We start from the raw sequence: 23,858 nt of genomic DNA on the forward strand, positions 1-23,858 counted from the left end.
TGGATGTCTTTTTCCTACAGGGCTTTAGCTGCATCATAAATTGTGGGATTATGACAAAATCCTCTGGCCACTGTAATGCAGGAGGTCAGATCAGATGTTGATAATGGTCCAGTTTGGCCTCGAAAGTTATTGACTCTAAGTGGAGGTCAAATGTCTGAGCCTCCTTCAGCATTCATCCTGTCTGTCACAGCTCTTACAAACCAGAACTGCCTGGGCCTTTCTGTAATGGAGACCAGGCAAACTTCATTGCTTAGAAAATTTGGCATATGAGTATTGAAGTTCTTGCCCTACTCTGTTTTTTTCAGTAGCTTACCTCAATTAATGGACTGGTCCAGAATATGTAAATGAGTCAATTGGTATTCTGCTTTTAATTAGCAGCTGTCAAAAGACATAGCCAAATCCCATTTCTGGGAGCTCTTTTAAACAAGGATAAGTTTTTAGCATTTACCTCATTCCTGAGGTATCTAAGGGAGCATCCTTCTTTTTGGCCTCTTCTGATATTAAATAAATTCTTTCAATGAGGAAGTATAGAAGTCAGCTCCTTAACTCTCAGCAGTATAATTCCTTCAGGTAGATTTGACTCATGATGCCAATGCCATTTTTAAGTAAAAAGATACAGGCAAGGGACTGCAAATAGTTCACCTGACCTTGTTAGAGTAACTCAGTCATATGAGGTATTAGGACTTCTAGTTTGCTAGTGGCAGGAAAGGAGGAAACTCCTTCTTCAAAACTCTGTGGCTACTGATAACCCTTTAGAAGCTCCACATTGAGGCATGGGCTGGGAGGCGTGGCAGGCATGGAGAAGTTTGTCCTTGTGGTCACCTGTCCCTGCTGTAAGCACTGCCTGAATGCTGTGCTTATGTCAGTGGCAGAGAAGAGGAAGTGCTGGTTAAGTGCATTCAAGGGCAGGGATTCTTCAGGCATGTGTAGCACAGAAGGAGATGTGCTGCCCAGTGTGGGTTTAATTCCTTCAAGACAGAGCTGTGTGAGGAAAGCCAGAAAAGGACAGGGGTTGACAGACTGAGGCTGTGCCTGAATGTCTTCAAATAGTACTGATCCTAAGGCAGGAGCTTCCTAGATGCTCCTGAGGATGTGGAAAGATAAACTATGTTCTGGTAGTGGCAAACACATTCCACTCTCTAACAAAAGTGATGTACTGCTAAGCAATATAATCACTTCAGAGTAGTGCCTGTTGTTGTAGCTTGTAGCTCAACTTGGATTTTGCTACAAATCCTGTCATGGCCCACTTAGAACTATTTATCCTGTTCTGATTGCTTTGATATAGCAACACAGACTTCAGATGTTCATGTCAAGGACTCTTGACTTGAGTCTTTTTTTTTTTTTTTTTATCTTCAGCAAACCCATAGCTCTACAGTTGGTTCAGCTTTTCCATCCTTGAAACATGTCAGTTCTCCATCAATGTATGGGCGTATCTCAAAGTAACATCACTAAGTTTAAATGCTATGGGGAGCAACCTGAATGTAAAGTCATGGTACAGTAAATTTCCCTGGTAGGAGTATGCAAAAAAGCAGGAAAAGATCAGTGGGAGTAATTATTATCCTTGCATCTGTAAGTTACATCTCACCTTCTGAGAAGTGTCAACTTAATTGAAGCCCTGTCAAGGAAGGAGGTTTTATGTCCCCTAAACAGATAGGAATCCATCTCTGTTGCAAATAAAATAGTTATAATATTTACTTTCTGAAATTCGGTGTAAAGTCTGAGCCTTTTCTTACAGACTTTGAGGGAAAAGCAGGTCGTTTTTATGCATATCTTGTACTTGGCATTTTATTTCCGTTAATGTACATAAAATGTTATTCTTAATGTTGTCATTTTTATAACAGGCTATTTTCAAACCACAAGTGAATTACTTAAATGCATCGTGGGTGGAAGGAAGTTTTGACAGAAGAAAAGATGGTTGCATTTTAATGTATTTTTGCAAAGGGGATGAAAGTAAGAAAATGTGAATTGAATTGTTCTGCCACTTCCTTCCTTTTCAGACTGCATTTCTGAAAGCGGAATCGGATGCAATTCTAAACGGAGAACATGTTTACCAGCTCCGTGCCCTAACACAAGTAACATCAGCCTGTGGAACATCCTGAGGAACAACATAGGGAAGGACCTCTCCAAGGTGGCCATGCCCGTGGAGTTAAACGAGCCACTGAACACCCTGCAGCGCCTCTGCGAGGAGCTGGAGTACAGCGAGCTCCTGGATAAGGCAGCGCACACGCCAAACCCCTTTGAGCGGATGGTAAATGCCTCGTTCCAAATACTTAGGAACGTGTAACAGAATTAGAATGGAGTAAACATAAAAGCAATGCTGGAGAAATGAAGGTGTTCATTGTTTTGTTTCTCTCAGCTGAGAGGCAAACTCTCCAAAGGTGTCTCTACATACTGGCACAGCCACTGGTTTTGACTCTTCTGCTCCATCTCCGCTGCTGTTTCAGAAAGTCTTTCTCTCCTCCAGTACCTTGCTGTTCTGCAAGTTTAAACAAAAAAGGAGCTTGGTTCTGTTTTGCAGCTCTTGCTCTCTAATATTAAAAATTTACAGCAAAAAGGGAGGATGGGAATGAACTTAGTTCCTTCTCAAAGATGAAAGCTACAATAGATCTTTTTCAAGGGTGTCTGATCTGGTGTTTGTTCATAGAGATGCTGGATCTTCCAGCCCTACATGACTGTGATGTCTCTACATTAACTAAATGAGCTCCATGGTTTTTATTAACTATTTTTTCTGAAGTTTTTGTGTTTATCCAAAATGTTCAGGATCTCAAAACCAGGCTGTGTGCTGTGTGTTGGGTACAATAATGATGTCATCCTCTGCCAGTGCAGAGCCCTGAATTCTGCATTTGGCAAAAGAACAAGAGAGAAATGCCTTTCAGTTGTTCTGCTTCCAGGTGTACAAAAGCTACTTAATATGCAAGCCCATAAATAAAGGATTAGAAGCTCCCTAAATTCTCTTAAATGGAAGATAGAGATTTTCCCATAAACTGAATTAAGCCTTTTCAACTCAATATATCTTATCTCAAAATTAGGTTATTAATGAGAGTAGGTAGTCATGTTATAAATACTGCTTGAAAAATCTCTTTCCTCATTCTGACACTTTCAAGGGTTACAGTTTGGGGCCTCTTCCCAGGGTGTGGTCATTCACTGGGGGTTTCAGTCCATAGCTTTTTTTGTTCTCTTGGAAACATATGCTAAAAGGAAAAGGAAATGAGCAGTAGGTGTTCAAAAGGGAGGGAAGAGAAACCTTTCCCTCCTCCCCACACCCAAGCATCTGGAAATTACCTCCGACTGGTGTATTCTTTGCCTTTGAGAAATTCCTGAAGCAAAATTTAATGCTAGCTGTCGCATAGTGATTGCAATAGTTAAAAAGAGCCTATAAAAATAAAGCCATAAAAGAGCCTATCCTCAGTGGATTTGTTTTCTGAAACTGTGAAAAGAGAGTATCTGCACTTTCACAAGATGAGGAAAAGGGAATTAAAAAAGGAAAAAAAGTGTTACAAAAGAGACTTGAATCAAACAACCCTGAATTCTAATTCCTCATGTTATTCTTGAGTTGACTGCAAAAATTTGGAAAGTGTGTCAGTCATGATCAACAGTTTCATTATAAGGTAATAGCACCCAGTAGAGAAAAAAATTAAGTCAAACAGCATTAAAAATAGCAAAGTTGGTGAAAACTCATCCAATACTTCCAGTGCCATATTTACAAAAAGGATAGTTGGTACATTTATGGAGTCACAGATATAACTGTAAAAACCAATTATTATACACAATTTAACAGTGACTTTTAAGGTTACCTCTTTGAACTGTGTTGCAGAATGCTAAACTGTTTCAGACACTTTTCAGAAACACTGTTTTCAGTTGATGAAATTTGCAGTATCTGACCCTAATAATTCTATCCCTGACCTATTGAATGACTCTGAAAATTGAATAATCCTCTAATATGTGAACTAGGGCTTAGCTTGCAGGAGGTGTGCATGTTTGTAGTCTGCAAATGAAGGGAAAAATACAGAATCAGGATGAAGCTTGCTTTTATTTTTTTGTGTCTGTTGTAAATTAATTAATCTAAGTCATAACTCTGTACTTCCCAGGTATACATAGCTGCCTTTGCAGTCTCTGCCTATGCATCCAGTTACTACCGAGCTGGAAGTAAGCCATTTAATCCTGTGCTTGGAGAAACCTATGAATGTATTCGTGAAGATAAGGGTTTCCAGTTCTTTGCAGAACAGGTATTGTATCCTGCAACCCTTAGAACTGCCACTCGATACACCGCTGAATTCTAAATGTGTGGCTGGAATCCTCTAGAATTAAAGGCAAAATACAAGATTACTTTACATTACCTGATCCCTGCAAAACCCAAGGGACCTTGCTGAATTATAAACAAAGGGAATTGGTTTTTGAGGAAATTCTGCTGAGTCTGGCGTGGAACATCACAACCAGCAGCTGACACTCGAGGAGCAAAGGCTGGCGGGCTGCCTGCTCCAGTAACAAGATAACTTGGTTAAGCAGAGTGCAATTCCCCATGCTGAAATCTGATCACAACTGCAACAAAAGTTGACACTCTTGTCATTTTCTTTTGTGTGTGATCATTAAAATTACTATATCCTCAGCTATTTAATGTCTTGTTTTATAACAAATGTATCCCTCATGTGATTCAATCAACCAGAAGTATCTCCAATGGCACCATGACTATTTCTGCTTCCTGTCCAAAAACTTAGTTGGTGAAGCCTTTCAAATCTGCTACCACATCTGAATAGGTGAAGGATGTATACAGCACATCATGGTCTTAGTGTTTATGAAGATAAAACCACAGTAGGACAACAATTATTAAGTATGGGTGAAAAATATTAAATTTAAACCAGCCAAGCTACCAGATTTGCTAAACTTGAAGCACATGTTAAAAAGAGGTAAGCTCAAATACCTGGTCCCTAGCAAAGTAAGATGACTGAAAGCTGTCTTATTCTGTCTAGACAGAACAAAAAAATACAAAAAAGGGCAAGTGGGCAAAGGTGTGCAACCTAGAAATTTGATAAGAGAAAGACTTCTAAGAGGCTTTCTTTAGGAAATGGAAAGTGCTTTTGACTGCCTGTGAAGGTACAGCATTTTGCACATTATGTTTTAGAACTGACAAAAAGAAATGTTATGTGATCTTTCCTTAGTCTCAGGAAATGTCACAGGTGAGAGTAAAAATAAGGAGGGAAAAAAAGCCCAACAAAAAGTAATGCAGTCAAAGCAAGAATTAAATTTAAAGTTCACGTATCTAGTTTATCACTGTGCTACTTCAGTACTAAGATGATGTGTATAGAGCACTGCAAGTGCCAGCACAGCATCAAATTTGAGTAAGAAAGTGGTGACTAAAGGTTAGTACTGAGTTTAATGTCACACTGAATTTAAGGAAGATATTTTCACTTGGATATTGGGTAAACCAGTACAAAGGTTAGTTCTTATAAAGAAGAATTTTACTACGCCATTAACAACTGTTCTAATACGAGAAATAAGCAATGTGAGTTTATAGAGTGGTAGAGTTACTGTAAGAGTTGTGGGGTGGAGAAATATTAGGAACAGAGGGCAGTATAGGAGGAAAGAAATTTAATGCAGCTTGCAAGCATTAAATATTTCTCTTTACATCAGGAGCAGTGGCTTATTGCTTGCACAAGCATTTTGATGCTTACACCAGATACCTTCTTAGTGTAGGCAGATTGTAATTCATGGGCTAGACTGACAGAAAGTACAAAACAACAAAGATTATTTTTTATCACTAGAGTGATTTTAGAATAACTCCTGTTAGCACCATGACCTTACTCTGGAATTATAACAGTTTAAGTGAGAGCTAAGTTTAACCCATGTATTACAGTGACATCTGGGGCTAATCTAGGTACAGTATGTAAGAGAGAGAGAGAGTGTTGCTCTTGCTGGATTAGGCCATAGCTGAGAGTAATTAGTACTTCTATCTTCTTTTTTTTTTCCTAAACCAAGTAGAGGATGTTCAATTAATGACTGGATGCCTGTGGAAAAAAATGCTCAGTAAGAGATTTATGAAATGAATAACACAAAAACCCCACCTTGATTTAAGCCATGTGGATGATTAAGAAATTAAATTCATAGTAAAGAATAGTAATTTGACGTGAAAATAAAGTTGCCCAAGGAACAGCAGGCATTACACATGTAAGAACTGGTCCTGGCTAGTTGTTGGTTGTGTTCACCCAGAAGGGAGAATTCAAGTGGAGGAGGAGTGCCTGCTTTCACTTTGCACTTTTTTTATTTACTGTTGCATTTGAATAGTCTGATTTGTTTATTTGCTCACAGTCCTTGTTTTGCTAGTTTGGTGGTTGCCCTTATTCACGCACATGCTATTGCCCAAAGCTGATGAAAAGCAGTGCATGTGGTTAGAGTTTCACACTAGAAACACCTGGGGTGTCACTGCTGCAGTAGTAGGGATTGCTGGATGGAATTTCCTGGCCTGGTATCTTCACCCCTGGCCCACTTAAGAGATGCTGATCACTGTCTCCTCCCTCATAATCAGGGTTTTCTGGTTATTTACTGTACAGAAGCATTTGGCCCTTTGTTGTGTTTTTGGTTTTTTGAAAATTTTTGTCTGTACACTCAAGGTGTGTTTTTTGTTAATCTGTTAAGAGGTCCTAAGGGTAAATGTAATTATCACCTTAGAGACAATGTGCAAAGTATATAGCTAGATTTTCCCTCGAAAAAAATCTCAGGCCTTTTAAAGTAAGTGTTTTCCATTTCTTTCAAGGTTTCTTAGGTCTGAGAACCTTTAGTAATCTCACTGCCTCCCCCTTCAGGACACAACTGCAAAGGGAAAACTAATGTTCAAATTGTAAATGCCAAATGGGAATGAGGAAGAAATCAAAATAAAAGAAGCCAAACCAAAATGACTGTTCAAGTGTTCATATGTTAAACTTTTTCCCCCTCTCTTTTCATGTCTTGCTATTAGGTCAGTCACCACCCACCTATTTCTGCATGCCATGCTGAATCTGTGAATTTTGCTTTTTGGCAAGGTAACTCTTCAGTCTGTCATTTACTTTTACAGTGTTCATGATGTTTTCAATGTATGTCTAACACAAAGTATCCAGAAATTATGAAAACGTGAAATTCCGTGCTTAAATTTGTATTAGAATGATTTTATGAAATGTTAGCCTATACTTACTTCCATGCTTCTTACTTGGATCTTCTGCTATTACAAAAATTCTCAACATATTTTGCTTTGTTTGGATTTTTTTTCATGTAGCAATAATTGTTTATTATTTTCATGTACAAATATCTGCTCTTCTTTGAAATCAGGTTTGTTTGGGGTTTTTGGGGGGATGTTGTTTTTTAGTAGGGAAGAATTGTATATCAAGCTATTTGTAAAACAAACAAGCTCGAAGACAGCAGGAAACAACTACAAGTTAAATCCTGAACCTTGGCAAATCTTGTAAACCTGCTCTGAAAGCAATTTTTGAAAATGAGCATAACAGCAAGGATAAATACATTTACCTTGTCTTTCTCTGCTGGCATTATTACAGGATGTAGGATTTTGTGCTATTTGCCTACTAATTTTTTTTCAAAACACGCGTGTTGGAGCTTTGTTTGCTGTGTACTGCTAGTGAAGGTGTCAGCCAGTAACAGTACCTGTGTGGTTAGATAATTCTGGAGTGTACACAAAACATAACCTTTTAACTCACTTAAAATCCACCACCCAGGGGTTTGTCAAATCACAATGTAGCCATATCATAATGGGGTTTTTTTTCTGATTGGCTCTGCTGACTTAATTATAGTTATTACAGATGGAGCCATTCTGAACAGATATTGGAACCCATTAGTCTGGGTTTTATTATTCTCTGTAATTCTTTGCTTTGTAAACAAATAAAAGGACACAAGAATCCTTTTGTTCATAGCCCAAAAGCTAAGATGACCAGAAATTTATTCAGTAACTTGAATACTGTATAAACAAGATTAGATAGAAGCCTGTCTTAATAAAAATAGATGAGACTGATTTGTTGAACAGATCTTGACAACTGTTATCATTCAAATATTTTATCACTTCCATTTAGAGAATGAAGTTCTTCTCATGAGAGCTGAGAATCTGGTTTGTGTGAGAGTCTGAGATTTGGTCTTGATGAGCATAGGACATTCAATCAGAGTGCAGCAGGACTTAGGGGTTTTTGTTTGCTTTGCTTTTAAATATGGCTAGCTGAGCTTATGGGAAAGCTAGACAATGATTTTTTGTCCATTGTAAAGGCAATTTTTAAATGCTGCGACCTCTTGCAATGAAGCTGTACTAACTTACATGGAAAGATTAACACCAATTTAATCATAAAGGCAGCTTGTCTGTTCAGTTCTTCCTGTGTGCAAAGACCTTTTCACTTACTGTGTCACCTTCTCAGCTGGAAAGGAGACAGCAACATTGCCAGAACAGTGCTGTCATCCACCAGACACTGACCTTAGTTCATGTGTTCCATCACCAGGAAATCTCCTGATCATGTCTAGTGAACTGGAAGACTGGGCTCTGACAGGGAGCAATAGTTTGGAAATAGCTTTCCATGACTTAGGAAGCTGACTCTGCTTTTGCAGAGGAGTGTCGACACATGAGCAGTGGAAATGAAGGAAGCCTCAGCTATTGCAGCATCTGTGCCTGAATCAGTGTGAGCATAGCTTTGAAATAACACTTTGCTTTTTCTCTTCTGGCCTAAAATTATTGTGGGATCAAGTTGCATACTGGCTCCCAAGATGTTTCCCACATGCTGATCTCTGTGGGACAGCTTTGCCATTTATGAGAGCATAGAATTTAGCACAATCTGGTAATGTATTTTAACTGGTAAACTCAGTTGGGTGTATCTTTACCCCTTCTCTTCCATCCCACTGCAGAAGAGAGAAAGCCAGGACAGAATTTCATTCACCATCATACTGGGAGTAGCTTCGGAGCACATGTTGTGCAGTGTAGAAATCACAACAGAATTGCTGTCACTGATGATGCTGACCCAGCACCAGACTCCAAAACCAAAAAACCCAAAAGGTCCTTTTCTCACACAATAAGAACAGTAGCTTCCTTGTGTGCAGAATTCTGCCCTACATCCCATTCTAGTCTTTGCAGTGATAGGCAGCTCAGTGTGGCTCACTCCTCACTTGCACACGCATACTCAAGGGATACCTGAGTAATTCCTTACTTGTGGTTTGAGCACAACCAGTGGAAGTTTCCCCCCAGAATTGCATAGGAAACAGTGTTTTGTTTTCCTTCTGTAAGAACTAGCAGCTTTTGAAGCTGGAGTTGAATTTTCCCCTCTTTTTCAGGTTGGGCAGGGAATGAAGTTCCTAGAGTCTAAAACAGGAAGGGTGCTATTCTCTTGAGCTGTGAAGTTACTATTAAAGTTACTGCCTGATTATGTAGCCCAATTTAACTGTACACCCTTTTGGCCATGTTCCCCTCGTTTCTTTCTCTTCCAGGTGCTTTCACTCAAATTTGGCTAAACTTACATTGAGTTTTCTTATCTTTTTTGTATTTCTGAAGAAATGGCATGAGACTTGGACATGTCTTTCTGTGATTCAAGCAAGATTTCAAAAGACCAATTAAACTTACAGAGGGAGTTGGAGGGAGTTGGAATAAAACCCATTTCGTGCCCTTTGAAACCTTCTTTAGCCTCTTGACTATGGATGTTGTTGCTTTAATTTTGTATTTGAAATTCTGCTTTTGTTTTTGAAAAAGTCTGCATTCATTCACTAGCAACTGAATTGCAAACAAGTATACGCTGCCTATAGCTTATTCAATTTTTTTTCTTTTGAGTAAGTTTTTGAGAGGACTTAAATCTGTTACTTTGTTAAATAACCAATATTATCATGAAAATCAAACAAAGCAAACAGCAACACCAACAAACCCACACACCACTATTTGAAGGTCCCACAACATTCTTTGAATGCTTCTGTTGCACTTCTGTTGTTTTCAATTTCTTGAAAATAAAGTAGAGCCTAGAAACAGCCTGATTCACCTACCTGTGAGTAAACCTGTCTTTTTTTACTTCTTGTTCCAGATGTCAGATGGAAAAACAAATTCTGGGGAAAGTCCATGGAAATTGTTCCAGTTGGCACCACGCACGTAACTCTCCCAGCGTAAGTGCTGCCGTTGGGCGCCGCTGTCCGTGCACAGGCACAGCTGCTTGCACACACTGCAGCCACCTTCATTCAGAGCACAGCGAGCTCTGCCCTGCCCTTTGGAAGGACTGGGGGCTATGATTTCATTTAAAGAGAAAAGGGGAGGAAGAAAGACCCCACCAAACCAAAACCAGATGCATAAATCAGAAGCACTGACTCTTTTAAAGGTTATGAAAAACAAACAATGAAAAAACCCCAACACTCCTGTGTACCTTGAAAAAAGAAAAGTTGGTATTTTCATAGTTCAGTTGAATTTCAACCTTCATGCATTTTAAACTCACAGGGAAAAACTGTAGGGTAAAGGAAGCTGGTGAATTCTTTTGCTTGAGCACGGGTTTGGAGGAAGAGGTGGTGTTGTTCCTGTCCTTTGCAACCATATTTGTAGGGACCCTGACACCATGGGGTGTTCTGGGCTGTAGGCAAGGCCAACAACCATCAGCACTGCAGAAATAATTACTGAAAGTGAAAAGTAGAACCAGTTACACGTCTGGTGTTTATTATCCAAGGAAGCAGCCACTGTAGTGAAGTGTTGAGTATAGTTGGATTGTTTCCTTTTGTTTTTTTAAATAAAAATCTGCAGTGTTTCGATGCTGGTTTGTCAGAATGCCCATTATTGATGAGCAATTAAAAACCCTTAAAATTTGGCCTATATCCATCATGTTTGCAGAACCAGAGGTCTAAAGGTTGAGCATTGTTCCAATTAAATCTGTTTTCTAGTGAGAGAGTACAAAATGAATTAATATGCCATATGAAAAAAAGCCCCACCAACCAAAGAATTCAAGAACCTAGCACTCATCAAGTCAAGCATGCCTTTTTCTTTTAAGTGGATAAAATTGTAGTCTAGAAAGATAGTATCCAAAAGGTATAAACCATGCTATGTTCATAGCACCTGCCATAAGCTTTGGAATGAAAGCTTTCTAGGATGTGAATGAGCCAAGATAATTAATATATTAGGGCCTATGATGGCCTGATGAACTGGGAAGCAATCGGATTCATATGTGGTCTCCATGTGCTGGTTTGTATCCCTGTGTATTTGATTCAGAATTGGGTACAAAAATGGTGCTGAGGCTATAGGGGAAAATTAGGCATTAGTATTAAGGTTCATTTTGAAATAAATACAATTTTTTTAGCATTTATGCTAACATGTGACATGCATAGGTAAGAGCAGAAAAACAACTCCCTGTGGGATAAATTGGCTGTGTATCTGCTAGTCTGTACAAACTGTCCTTGTGTGTGCCCTTACAAAGCAGCAAGTGAAAGCAAGTGATTAACAGGAGGTAGGGAAAGATTCTAATAACTTCACAGGGTGTGTGTAAGGCACTTGCTGTGGGGAAACTGGTGCTTTGCGAGTTTATATTTTACCTTGTCAGTAGTGAGTTGGCCATCCATACCCAGAACAAATCGTAGAATATGTCTTCATGAGATTTTCCTTTCCTTGATGCTTTATAAAGCTGCTCTATAAGAGCATCTACTTCTTTCATAAAAGGTAAAGTGTTGTATTCCCTGTTGGTATCTGTTTATCTCTCCCTGTCTGCTGTTTACCAGTGTGCAACTGCATCCTGAGCTGCCTGGTGAGAACTTTTGCTCTTGCCTAAAGCACCCGTATTAGGCTCAGCCTTGAGAGCTTGAGCCAAGCTTATTCCTCTCATTACACGTGCAGATCACTCTGGGGCCCATGTTCTTGTGTTTTCCATTATCACTGCTTTACAAGCTTGGAATGGGCATCTCAGACTGTAGAAGATACCAGAATGATTAATTCTGGAAACTTAAAACCTTCTAGAAGGACAAGTAAATTGAGAGAAAACTGAATGCAGACCAAAGTATATAGCAGAAGTGAACAGGATTTTATCAGAGGTGGGATTGCTGTCATAGGGTTTGTTTTTGAGAAGGTTGGAAAAAGAAGATGAAGCATTCTAGTAAAAAAAAAATTAGTTTATTTGATTTCTCTAATCAAGTTCTCTGCAAATTTTTTTCCTCAAGTTTGAGCTCACTTGAACATGGCATGAGACTTTTCTTGTGTGTATTTTTCCTTACAGTTTTAAAGACCACTTTGCATGGAACAAGGTGACATCCTGTATCCATAACATCTTAAGTGGGCAAAGATGGATTGAACACTACGGAGAGATCATCATAAAAAATCTTAATGATGACACGTGCCACTGCAAACTGACTTTCATAAAGGTAACCACAGCAATGCTGGCACTGCCTTTTCCAATGGGCACAGCAGTGGGAGGATGCTCTCGCTGAAGCTCAGCACTTCTGCTGCAAGCTGTAATTACCTGTGATTGCTTGAAAACTGTGACTTCCAAGGAACTGCCACTCACCAGACAAAAAAGAGAAACAACAGCTTTCTTGAGTGATTCTGCTGGCAATGGAGGAATTATGGGGAAAGGAATATCATGGAAAACCTACTCTGGGTTTGATGAGAGATACAGGGTGACAGAGACAAGGTGTCTACTGACAGTGCTTTACCACGTGCCTCCTACTAGCCCACTGGCACAGGCTGTGGTTGCATTCATTCAGCAGCTGTAGGACCACTGCTCATGCAGGGTGCTTCTCCCGATGCTCTTTTCTAGCCTTCTGCAGGTACTCAGAGAAATTTAAATAAGAGGTTGTGGTGTTACTGAAAGGTTTTGCTTCAGTACAAGTACAATACATATTGAGTTCTTGAGGAATTGTTGTTATAACTGAAATTAAATTCAGTTTTTTGGCAATAGATGACTTCACAATAAAAGGAAAATCAATGAAAACGTAAAGCAATGCCAAAATTTGTAACCTGAGAAATAGTTTTATAAATCATCCTAAGAGACTTACCTTAACCTGCATTTTCTGTATGTGATTGATGGAGAAAGGCTCTGCTTGGCATAGAACAGACCATACAGATACAAGGGAAGTACTTCAGTGTACCTGTGCAGCATGGCATGCTCCCCAGCAAGTTTGGAGTTTTTTTATTTGTTTTCCTGAATACTTTGTGCTTTCTAAGAAGCACTTAGGGTGATTTTTTTTTTCCCCCAATACTTACTTGAAAGTACTTTAATGTATTTTCAGAGCTGCACTGGATGTTTAAAGTTCAAATATTAAAGACTTGAGAGCCTGCAAATCTTACACCTTTGATATTGTAAACTGCTTAAAGTGGAGATTAGCATATGAGTTCCCTCTCTTCCTGTTCTGCTAATTTGGGAGAGATGTAGATAACCAATCAGGACTCAGGGTCAACTGTCTTTGGGCAAAATTCAAGTATGAGGTGAAGTTGCACTTCAAAAAAGGCAAATAAAATAAATACAGTTCTCAACGTTAGTATTTTAAGAAGCTATCATATTAATAAGTTAGTATTTTAATGGTACTGACAGCAGTTGTTTGCATTTGATATGGTAATGCACACCTAAATGAACAATTTTCATTCCTCTACAGCCTTGTGCTACTGGCATGGCAAAATGGCCTGCACTTGAGCTCTTATGCACCTTCTTTCCCCTTGTTCCTTTTAATTCTAGGCAAAGTATTGGAATCCAAATGCACATGAGATTGAAGGCAGTGTCATGGATAAATCTGGGAAAGTTGTGCATCGACTCTTTGGGAAGTGGCATGAAAGTTTGTACTGTGGGACAACTTCATCTTCAAACTGCATATGGAGAGCAAGTTAGTGATCACAATGGCTCATGTACACAAACTGAGATCTTCCTGAGCCATAAGCTTACTGTTTTCATCTCTTTATTAGGCCAAATTTCTTGTTGTTTTTCTGTAGAATATTAGTTTTTTGTCAAGTATTTAAAAGCTATATCAGAAGAATTTATTATTTAAATAATATAAGAACTTAATCCCATGGCTTTCTGCATTTTCTCCATTCTCTCTCATTTTCATATTTGGGCATGAAGTGAGTATGGAGAACTCTGTCAGGAAGGGAAAAAAGAAAGGAACAAACTCCTCCTACTGCTTGTGCAGAGAAGTGTTGTTTATTTCATGTGCTGATGGCTGGAGGATAGCCCACAAAGCTCAGTTCTGTAATGACAGTGATAGCTGAATTCCTCCCAAGCTTGTGGGGTTTTGTCTACTGTGTTTTGAAAAAACATTATGATAATAGCATGGCCTTCATCACAGTGGTGCTGTGATTCAGCTGAGAGAACAGAAATCTGTCTTGTTGCAGTGCAATTATCGAGAGGGATGTTCTCTTTTGTCACATTATTAAAAACCTCTTGTTCCCCCAGAACTGACACTGTGGATCAGGCATAAACAAATGACTGGAGGGAGCTTGAAATTTTCCTTCTCAGTATAATAGCAGTTAATTGGAATTCTAAATGTACTCTTTTCTTCTGTAGATCCAATGCCTAAAGATTATGAACAGTGGTATGGATTTACACAATTTGCACTGGAGTTAAATGAACTGGACCCACAAACTAGGTCATTACTCCCACCCACTGATACACGTTTTAGGCCAGACCAAAGGTAAGAAACTATTTTCCTTAAATAGTTCTTAATCTTCTGTACACTCACTTTACCCTGAACTCAGACTATTTTCTGTGGATAACTGCAGTGTGTTTCTATTTTTATATTAATATGCATCTGAAACAGACTTTATAATCACTTATTGAGTGTGTTCTAAAATTGCCTCTTGGATGCTTCTAGATAACTGCCTTTCCAAGGATGTTAAAACTTCTGAACTTCAGGTACTGGATGTTGAGCACATAGTCTTTGAATTACCAAAAACTGAGATACTTGAAACTTCTTTCTGCAATGAAATTTTTACTTTTGCAAATTTCCAAGTAGAAAAATCTCATGTAACTGTGACTCTGAGCTTGTTACAAGAGTTAGTTTTCCTTAAGTGCTTTTTCATAATGCAGGTGTCTGTAGAGGCAGCTGTTTACCTTTCAAACAGTGTGAAATACCTGCTGGAAAGATTAGACTCTTCTGGGGGCAGGGGACCAATTGTCTCATATCACTGCTGCTGCAGGTTTCTAGAAGAAGGGAATATTGAAGGAGCTGAAATACAAAAGCAGAGGATCGAGCAGCTACAGAGAGAACGACGGAAGGTGCTAGAAGAAAACAATCTAGAGCATCAGCCTAGATTTTTCAGGTACTAAATAATAATCAGCATATACTATCATTTATTAGAATTCTTATAGATCTGATTCTAAATGGCCATGTGACAGGCTCCAGTTTTTTCCAGGGTTCCTCTGTATACTTTGGTGATGCAGAATACTCCAGACGTAGTTAAAACTCAGAATTATGTATTAGGTTTTTTTTAGTAGTGCATTCCTGATTTTTTTTTTCCTTGATGGCAATTATATTTAGTCTACATTTGCATTTGTCTGAGTGAATGTAGCTTCTTTGAAGCAAGCTGAAGTAGCTGGATTTAGCTGAATTACCTCTGCTGAAGTTCTTCTGAATTGAGTGGGATTGCCTGATGTGGAAGTGTGCTCAGTTGGAGCCTTTTGCTTCCAAGGCTATTTTTGAACATGTTTCCCCTATTCTATGGGGAGAGAATTATGTTCAGAGGGCACGTTACCTCTTCCTGTTGTAAATCAGTTAACCAGGAGACTTCAGGCATCGAAAGGCAAAAAGCAATGCTAGTGAGGACGAGTCTTTTGCCCTCCAGCCTCTCTGTTCTCCTGCAGTGAGAGAGCTGGAGCCAGGATGAACGTTGTGTGGGCCTGTAAGCAGATCTGGGATCCTGTTGTTTCTGGATATATCTATACTGTGCAGGAACACAGGAATGTTTTAAATAGGTGCAAAAGGGAATGGCTTAGACTGCTGCATCTCTGACAGGCTGGTGAGCTAACTCATCATGTGCCAATCACACGTACTAAAGGGAAGCAGGATAGAGGTTAAGTCTAATACTTTGTGATTGTATATTCACAATGAGAATTGTGAATAAGAATGAGGATTTGAATCCTTACCATGAGGATTGGAAAGCTGAGATTTATCCTGTAGATTTAAATGATGGAATAAAGAGTTTAATTGCTATATAGCAAAAGTATTAGAGCAGGTATGAGTTAATGCATTTGGCTGTTCAACAGAGATGTTCTCTGGTGAACATTAGATAGAGATGCCTCTCCATGGCCCAGTGCAGACACACCTGTTCTGCTCTCCAAGCTGTACTGCCTTGTTTGCAGGCTGCAGTGAGATGCACTGCTCTTGCTTTGTGGGCTGGATTTGGTGCTACACTGCATTGCACAGCATATGGGTGGAAAACAAAGGCTTACATTTGTTTAATCTTTGATAGGAAATCCAGTGATGACTCCTGGGTGAGCAATGGAACCTACATGGACCTTAGAAAAGAACCTGGTTTTTTCAAACTGGACAATCCTGTCCTCTGGTGAAAGAGGAGCTAAGTGAAGATATTCTGTGCTGTATTCTTGGATCTGATTTAAAAGACATATATATAAAATATAACTGTGTATCTATATCTATATATACACACACACATATAGAGTATGTGTGTGGTGTGTGCATATGTGCAAATGTGCATATCTCCAGAATTGTGCTTAATTTAGAATCTGATAATTTGTTTCCTTTACTCAACTATTGCAGTGATTGTTTGAATGTATAAATATCCTAACTTCTTTTTATAAAATATTTAATAAATAGTACTGAATGTTAACAGATGGAAAAGAGAAGAGCTTTTACACTACTTTTTCAATGTGTAATAACGTCAGTTCTGAGTTAAATTATGCCTTACTGAATTGCATTGGAGACAGTAGCATCAGCATCTCCTAGCTGTGCTGAGGAAGAGTGCAAGCCTTAGTAACTCAGACTGTAGGTAGGCTTCCACAGTGCAGTGAGTAGTTCAGCTGTCTCTAGGCTGCTATCAATTGCTAAAACAGATTATCAGCTGGTGCTGGAATCTGACTATGATCTTTTGCTGTCTGTAGAAAGATTGAAGTAAGCTTTTGTTTCTATTAACTTTCTTCTTAGCTTTATGGAAGAGGTGGTTCTGAGCTTACGTCGGTGGTTCTACTGCCTTATACATAAACTGTACCCGGTTAAATGTTGTGCTAGAAAGTCAGGAATCGCCAAAATTTTCCACTGGGAAAAATTTTCACTTCAGATTTATAGCCCCCAACAGGGCAAGAAGAAGACATCACTTCTACATACTGCTTGAGCAGTGACTAGATGAAGAAGCTCTTTTTCCAGTAAGTGAAAACTGATACAGAGCACGAAATCCTGTGCTTCCATAGCTTCATTTGTTTTTATTCACTTAAAAATGGCAACAGTAAGACTTTTTAAAAAGTAAGCAAACTGATTGTTTTAAGCTAGAAAATTTTTCCTAGTATTTTGATATTTTCTACCTCTTAAGAAATAACATATTTGGGATCTTATATTTTAAAAATTACCATCTGCCTTATGGAGAAGTGTATGGAGTCTTTGATCTTCCTCTGTTTGTTTGTTAAGTTCAGATAAATATTTAAATATCTTACACTAAATCACTTGCATCCCATTTCTGTAATTTTATATGTATGATTGAATTTGTGAAGCTACTAAACCATAGGTCAGAAATTTAGCTGGAAACAAATGTAGCAGAATCCTCACTCTTGAATGAAGATTATAGAAATGGGCAGTATTTGGGGTTTTTTTCCATCAAATCACAATGCCATAGTCATTAACAGAATAATCTGCATTTCCACATATCTGCAACCCAAGCCTAATCCATGAGTCTTCAAATCTGCTCTGTGTGTCTGCAACTCTGGCAGCAACGCAGTTTTCCATGTGATGGATCTGCATCCTATCACCTTTTCTTTACATGGCTTTGTAAAGACACAAAACAAACCCAAATGCTGGCATGTTAAATTGGCTTAGGCCTGGAATGACTGGACATAGCATGAATAAAGTGGACTCCTAGGAGGACAGACTAATAGCTTAGAAAAGTTTGCACTTTACTGCAATTGTGCTGCATTGTTCTAGAGAAAATCTATTAAATATGGTTCCATGTATTATATGTAACATGAAGGAAATACTATGAAGGTTTTAAATTTTAAACAAAATCTGTGGTGTTAGATTAGATGTATATTTGAACTTTGCTTTTTATTCAAGCCTCATTGTCTCAGAGACAGATGAATGCTTTTTTCACCATTTTTCATTTTGCCCAGGATCTCTGCCTCACCATCATTTCCATAATTTATTACCAAAGAAGTTTGCATAATTATGTCTACTTAATATGTCTTCAGAAAACCTGACTACCACGCCAGCAGCTTGTAACAAGGCAAGGTTCACATTTATGTGAAGACAAGAATCTGGGCTTTGATTCCAAAGGAACTCTCAAACTTTGAGGGCTATTTGGCTTTTCAAGAAAAATGAGGTTTGCTTCATGACTTGTTCCCTTCCTGTCTTTTACCCTTGTATTAACTGTCAAAACCTGGCACAGACATGAGTTGATAATTGCAATTATCCTTGCTGTTGGTAACTACAATTTATACTAAAAATGAGATTCATTTAAAAACAAAAGAGGGTAGAGGAAACAAAAGCTTTTAAAAAAAGGAGCAAAATTTCTGGAGGCTGCATTAAGCTTGTTCATTGTCATATTTGGCAGCTACTGTGATATGGTGTGATCTGATTGCTGGGTTTCTATATTCTGTGTGTGTGGAGGGGATTCCCCCATACAGGTAGTAAACAAAACCAGTCTCATATGGGGTATTTGAGTCATGATTTTCTCTGACACTCCAAACTGTCCAAATTACATGGGATTAAGGAGAAGAAGCATTGGGCTGAGCAGTGCCTTATATAAAAATTTCTTCATCAAAATTTCTGTATAAAGAAAGTAAAGTCCAGAATTTTAGCATTGTCTCGATAAAAATGCCTGAATATAACCCAGGGCATTTCTTAAATGCATGAAGCAAAATCATTGAACAAGTTAATTGCTCCTTTTGTAAATCTATAATACACACCTCCAAACACAATGTTGCCAGTTGTGAATGATCCTCTGACCCCACATTTCCAACTGCAGTATAGTTTTCCCTGCTTACTTTTGTATGAAACAATTGGGTTTAGTTGTTAAACTTCTGTTAACTGTATATTAAGAAGTGGAAGAAATTTGTCTTGATGTTAGTTCTGTGTATTTCTGCATGTAAATATATTCAACATTCACACAGTTAATATATTCTATAAAGTTATTCTTGGTAAAATATGAAATTTTGGTAATTTTCTTCCACAAAACTTCAGCTGTGTTAATAGGTACAAAATTTATATTAGCTTTCTGCAGTATAACTAAGACAACTGTTATTTTTAATAACTGACACTGAGGGAATTTTTAACCCACTATTTCTACCCTGAATGGTAAAAAAAGAATGGATCAGGAGATTTAACTGCTTTCTTTCATACACAGCTGTGATCCCCAAGGTGTGTAGCTCAATGGATCAGTCTTAAAATTTCCTGGTGACCCTTGCCTGCTGTTATAGTTCTCTTACTTTATGACTTTTTAAACATTGCTTAATACAATTTTGGAGGTCAGTTTGAGAAGCGTTCGTGCAGCTCTGCCTTTCTTTTTGTGTCTCTTCATGATGTCAGACCCTCACTATAAACTTCCATCAAGGTGATGGAGCAGCTCAGGCCCTTGGGTGTTGAAACCCTGCTTCATTTTGCAAGTTGTAAAGCATAGAAAGAAAAAAAAATCCAGGGAAATATTGTACATAGGAACAGAAACACACAGCTCTGCTTTCAGTTTTGCAGGCTTGATGCTTATTTTCTGATTTTGTGTAAATTTGGGATTACAAAACAGCATCACTTGTTCAGGAGGGCACTCTGGGTAGCGTAAAGTGCCCATTAGACCAAGTGGAACTAGAATGCATCATTAATCACTGCACTCCTTTCTGGATCTCTGCTCTCTGAGATACGCTTGATGTGACAGCTTGCCAGCACTGAATTACTTCTTTTAGACACTTTTTGAAATACAGATCCAGTACTTAGGCTCTTTATTTAGAGCTTGGAAAGTTAGATGCCTGGAAGAAAGACCAAAAACAGCCCAAATTTTGATAAGGAAACATCCTGGAGATCTGTTCTTCCATCAACCAGTTTTCTTCAAAGGACTGGAAACAGGATTGCTGCTTTCTTTTAAAATCTGGCCCTTGAAGGATACAGTAGTTGCAAACACAGTCACCTTATTACCTGGCAGCTTAGTGTTGAATCCAGATCACTGGACAGAAAGAACACCAATTCATGGGATCAGAACTAGGGCCCAACCAGGGACCGCTTTCATGTTGCACAAGGGTCCAGTGCTGGTCTCAAAACAAACAACCCATCCAAAAACCCCAACCTAACAAAGACTTCATCCCTTTCCATGCCCCTACTTTCCCTCAGCTGTTTACAGTCCTGTTCAGGTTTTCTATGTGGTCCCTTATTCAGTGTCCCATTTTTCTTTTTATTAAAAAAACCTGATGAATAGGAAAACAGTCCATTCTAACAAATGATAAGTCATACCTAGAGGCTGTAGTTAAATTCTTTTCCCCATAAATTCTTGTGTATCTTTTCCTTGACTGTGAATGAGACTTTCTTACACTCTGGACCCAGACCTGGTAAGGGTAGTGTGCTATGGGAATTTGCAGCTATATCTGCTCAGCAGATCCTAATTATGAATGTCCAATCTGCTTTTGTATAAATCTCTTGTGTTATCTCTCCAAATGACCAGGTTGGCAGAGCAGGAAACTTTCAGCATACCTTGCTTTGTTCAGTATGGCTTCTTTTTTGTGTACAACTCATGCAGAGAGGGCGAGCTGAAGAGGAGTGCAAAACTTAGCCCATAATGCATTTTAATAGGGAAGGATGACATCCAGCTCATCCACATAACTGAATACAACTTGCAAGGGCTAGAATGAGATGGTGCTATTCGAAGGAGTGACATGAAAACAAAAGGGTTTTAGTTGAATGTGTTTTTGTTCATGGATTATGCCTACAATAAATAAAATTCACAGTGTTGACTAACTCATCCTTTGTATTTTCTAGCTACTGGTGGGTGCAACTTACTCCAGCAGCTGTGGGCTCATAAGGAACTGCACATTATTTGGTTTACCTTTTGAAGCTTAGTAAATGCTGTAACTTACCACCAAATAAATGTATTACTGGACCGCTCAGTTCTTAGACACTGTTCTTGCTGCAGCTTTTTGAAAGCAATAAGAGAAATTTTCCACATAAGTAGTTGCCATATGTAAAAGAATTAATTTAAATGGTTCATTTTTAAAATATAAATTGTGGATTTGGTGTCTTTAATGTGTAAAACAAAACTGTAATAAAGCTTATAAGAATGTTTGGGATGTTGATCCACTAGAGATGATGACCTCTGTCAGCTCCACACCTTGGAGATGGTTGGCATCCCTGAGAATCTGAAAGTCTTTGTGTTAACAGTATTTTGCTAGTCCCAGTATTGGAAAAACATCCCACATGTATGAGGTATGACATAAACAAAGCTGCTAAATGCTGGATTTGTTGTTTGTTTTGATAGGGCATTAGTGATTTCAGAATGAGGAACAGTATCTTATGTATTAGAATTATTGCTGACTTTTGGGTACTTGAGAAGTCTCTGTAGTCAGGACCACCCCTGTTTTCTGTTTCTCAAAAAATTTGTAATAACGTTGGAGTACCTTGATGCACAACTTGATTTATTTTTGTCTCTGTAACCAATTTAGTTGGATGTTAATAAATCAAACTTGCAAAAGGTCACAGCACCCTGACTTTTTCCCAGGGGTTGTAAGCATCTTTCTTCAAAGGTTGTTCGTGGCAGCTGGAACAAATCTCACTGCTGTAGTGATCTGTGCTTTTTACACTTTGCAAAATGGCAAGAAGGAAGGAGCTTCCATCTGCTAGAACTGTTATTTATCACTCTTACAATCTGTCTGGTAGTTGTGCAATGTTCCAGTGGTACTGCTCTCCACAGCTCTGCTGCATGGCTATTGTGCCAGGCACTAGAGGCAGGAAAAGGGGTAAGCTGATGGAATCCATTTACAGCCAGAAGTTTATTCTTAAAAGCAATTTTTACCAGACAGACATATGTGCAGCATAACTGTTATGCTTTAGTATGAGTGTAGAAACCACAAACTAAATGTTCTCCATAATACAACCTTTAAAAACAAGGAAACATGGTATTTACTGGATAAAATAAATAACTGGAGAGACAGAATATCAATGTGATGGTTTTTCCCTTAGAGACGGTGATTCAGGACAACTCTGCCAATCAGACCTCAATTCTGTCTCCCAGTCCCACCACATGTGTGTATGATGCAACATGGATGGACTAGGATCTTGAAAAATGTGGGAGTACAGGGAGTGTAACTTCTGACCAACTTGAAATTCCTGAGTGCAGTTCTGCAGCACTTTGCAGCCTCACTGTGTACAAAGTTTTGATAGGAGGGAGCATGGAGCTTTCAGGGAGAGCTAGGAAAACTGGATCTATAAATTTGTTACCATGCAAAATATCCTCAACTGTTGTACGTGGCAGAATCAGGATAGAGGCCAAAAGAAAAACAGTCTCTATAGTGGGCCAGAATCGGCTCCTGGTTTTTTGAAATCCAGCCATTTTGGTTCTATTCACTTAAGAACTTTGGAACTTTCTCACTGTATCGGGGGAATAATTTCATTGCTGATTTATTTCATAGAAATCTGATACAATTCATTTGGTATCTGAAATGACTGGCATTTAGTTCAAGTTGCTGGGAAAGTTCTGGTTTATAGAAGCAGCAGTACCTTTTTTATAATTATAAAAGGGAGAGGAAGGCTGCAAGGGATGCTCATTATTGGTGCCCCACTCATGAGCACCCAGGGCAGCAGGAATTTCTCTTACAGTGAGTTGGGTATGCAGTGAATCTCTCATGACTGCCCCTCACACTCATACCATGCCAAGGGCCCACAGTGTGCTCAGTGCTACCCAGACAGAACAGGCTCTCCCACTCTACAAAAGTGCAAGGTAAACTTGGCTTGTGTAGACCTTGCATCCCATTTGTGTTTAAGCTCAGTTGTCTGTTCATTTACTGTAATCTCTATTTGAAAGTCATTTTGCTTACTGCAAAATGATTCAAACCTTCATAGGGTAAGGAAAAACACTGACAGCTGCGTAAAGCTTGCTCTACATAGTACCAACACATCCTGTTGTTATTTTTTTATGCCTCTGTTACATTTCTTTCATGCTGCAAATGTTGCTCTCTGTATTTGGTTTATTGATTTTTTCGTTTAGACCTCTCTGTTTCATGCCGAAGAATTTGTAGGGTTACTCTCCGTTTTTAAATGGAGTTAAAAGCTGGCGAGATACCAAATTCTGACATACCTTTATGAATTTGTATCTTTGCTTACTCTGTACCAAGGGAAATATTTGAAATTACTTTGTGCAAACTCTCATTTGAGGTAAATCAACATTGCTCTACTGAGCTGAGTGTAACTGAGGCTGAAGTTAACTGAGAATCTGTCTCTGTGGGTTCGCTGATGTAAGTTTCTGGAAACAGTAATAAATTCCTGGAACACAAGATGCTGTGTACGAACATCCGCTGATGTTTCTGACCATAATTTCAGACTCCAGGAATTATTGTCTTCCTCTAAATATTAGGGTACTACTCCTTGAGGATTTTGTGTGCTGATGTTTCACGTGCTAGTCTAGTAAAATCAGCTGTTACAGTTCAAAAGGTTTATTTTTTTTCTGCTTAATTAACATTGTTTGTCTTTATTAAAACTTCTTGATAACAATTGGTTTCCAAAATTTCAAATTCCTTACTTTCAGCTTGTGTTAAATAAAAAAGAAATAAAGGTTGCAG

The 23,858-nt window shown here is 38.6% G+C and overlaps 1 protein-coding gene across 5 annotated transcripts in view; it reads left to right on the top strand.

The window, feature by feature from the left end:
* Nucleotides 1-21,785, top strand: part of OSBPL3 (oxysterol binding protein like 3) — an 85,791-nt gene extending 64,006 nt beyond the window's left edge. For 4 of the 5 annotated variants that reach the window (XM_063410324.1, XM_063410342.1, XM_063410333.1 and 1 more), the window contains 9 exons: nucleotides 1,998-2,248; nucleotides 4,089-4,226; nucleotides 6,950-7,013; nucleotides 10,020-10,098; nucleotides 12,177-12,321; nucleotides 13,632-13,776; nucleotides 14,454-14,580; nucleotides 15,086-15,208; nucleotides 16,358-21,785. In XM_063410324.1, the coding sequence (XP_063266394.1) occupies nucleotides 1,998-2,248; nucleotides 4,089-4,226; nucleotides 6,950-7,013; nucleotides 10,020-10,098; nucleotides 12,177-12,321; nucleotides 13,632-13,776; nucleotides 14,454-14,580; nucleotides 15,086-15,208; nucleotides 16,358-16,454 (1,169 nt within the window). In that variant the 3' untranslated portion in view covers nucleotides 16,455-21,785. The remainder of the gene's footprint in view (nucleotides 1-1,997; nucleotides 2,249-4,088; nucleotides 4,227-6,949; nucleotides 7,014-10,019; nucleotides 10,099-12,176; nucleotides 12,322-13,631; nucleotides 13,777-14,453; nucleotides 14,581-15,085; nucleotides 15,209-16,357) is intronic. The other variant, XR_010082044.1, reaches the window with a different exon arrangement.
* Nucleotides 21,786-23,858: the final 2,073 nt, after the last annotated feature.

This window comes from Prinia subflava, chromosome 1 (genome assembly GCF_021018805.1).
Source record: "Prinia subflava isolate CZ2003 ecotype Zambia chromosome 1, Cam_Psub_1.2, whole genome shotgun sequence".
In the NCBI taxonomy this organism is placed as follows: Eukaryota; Metazoa; Chordata; class Aves; order Passeriformes; family Cisticolidae; genus Prinia; species Prinia subflava.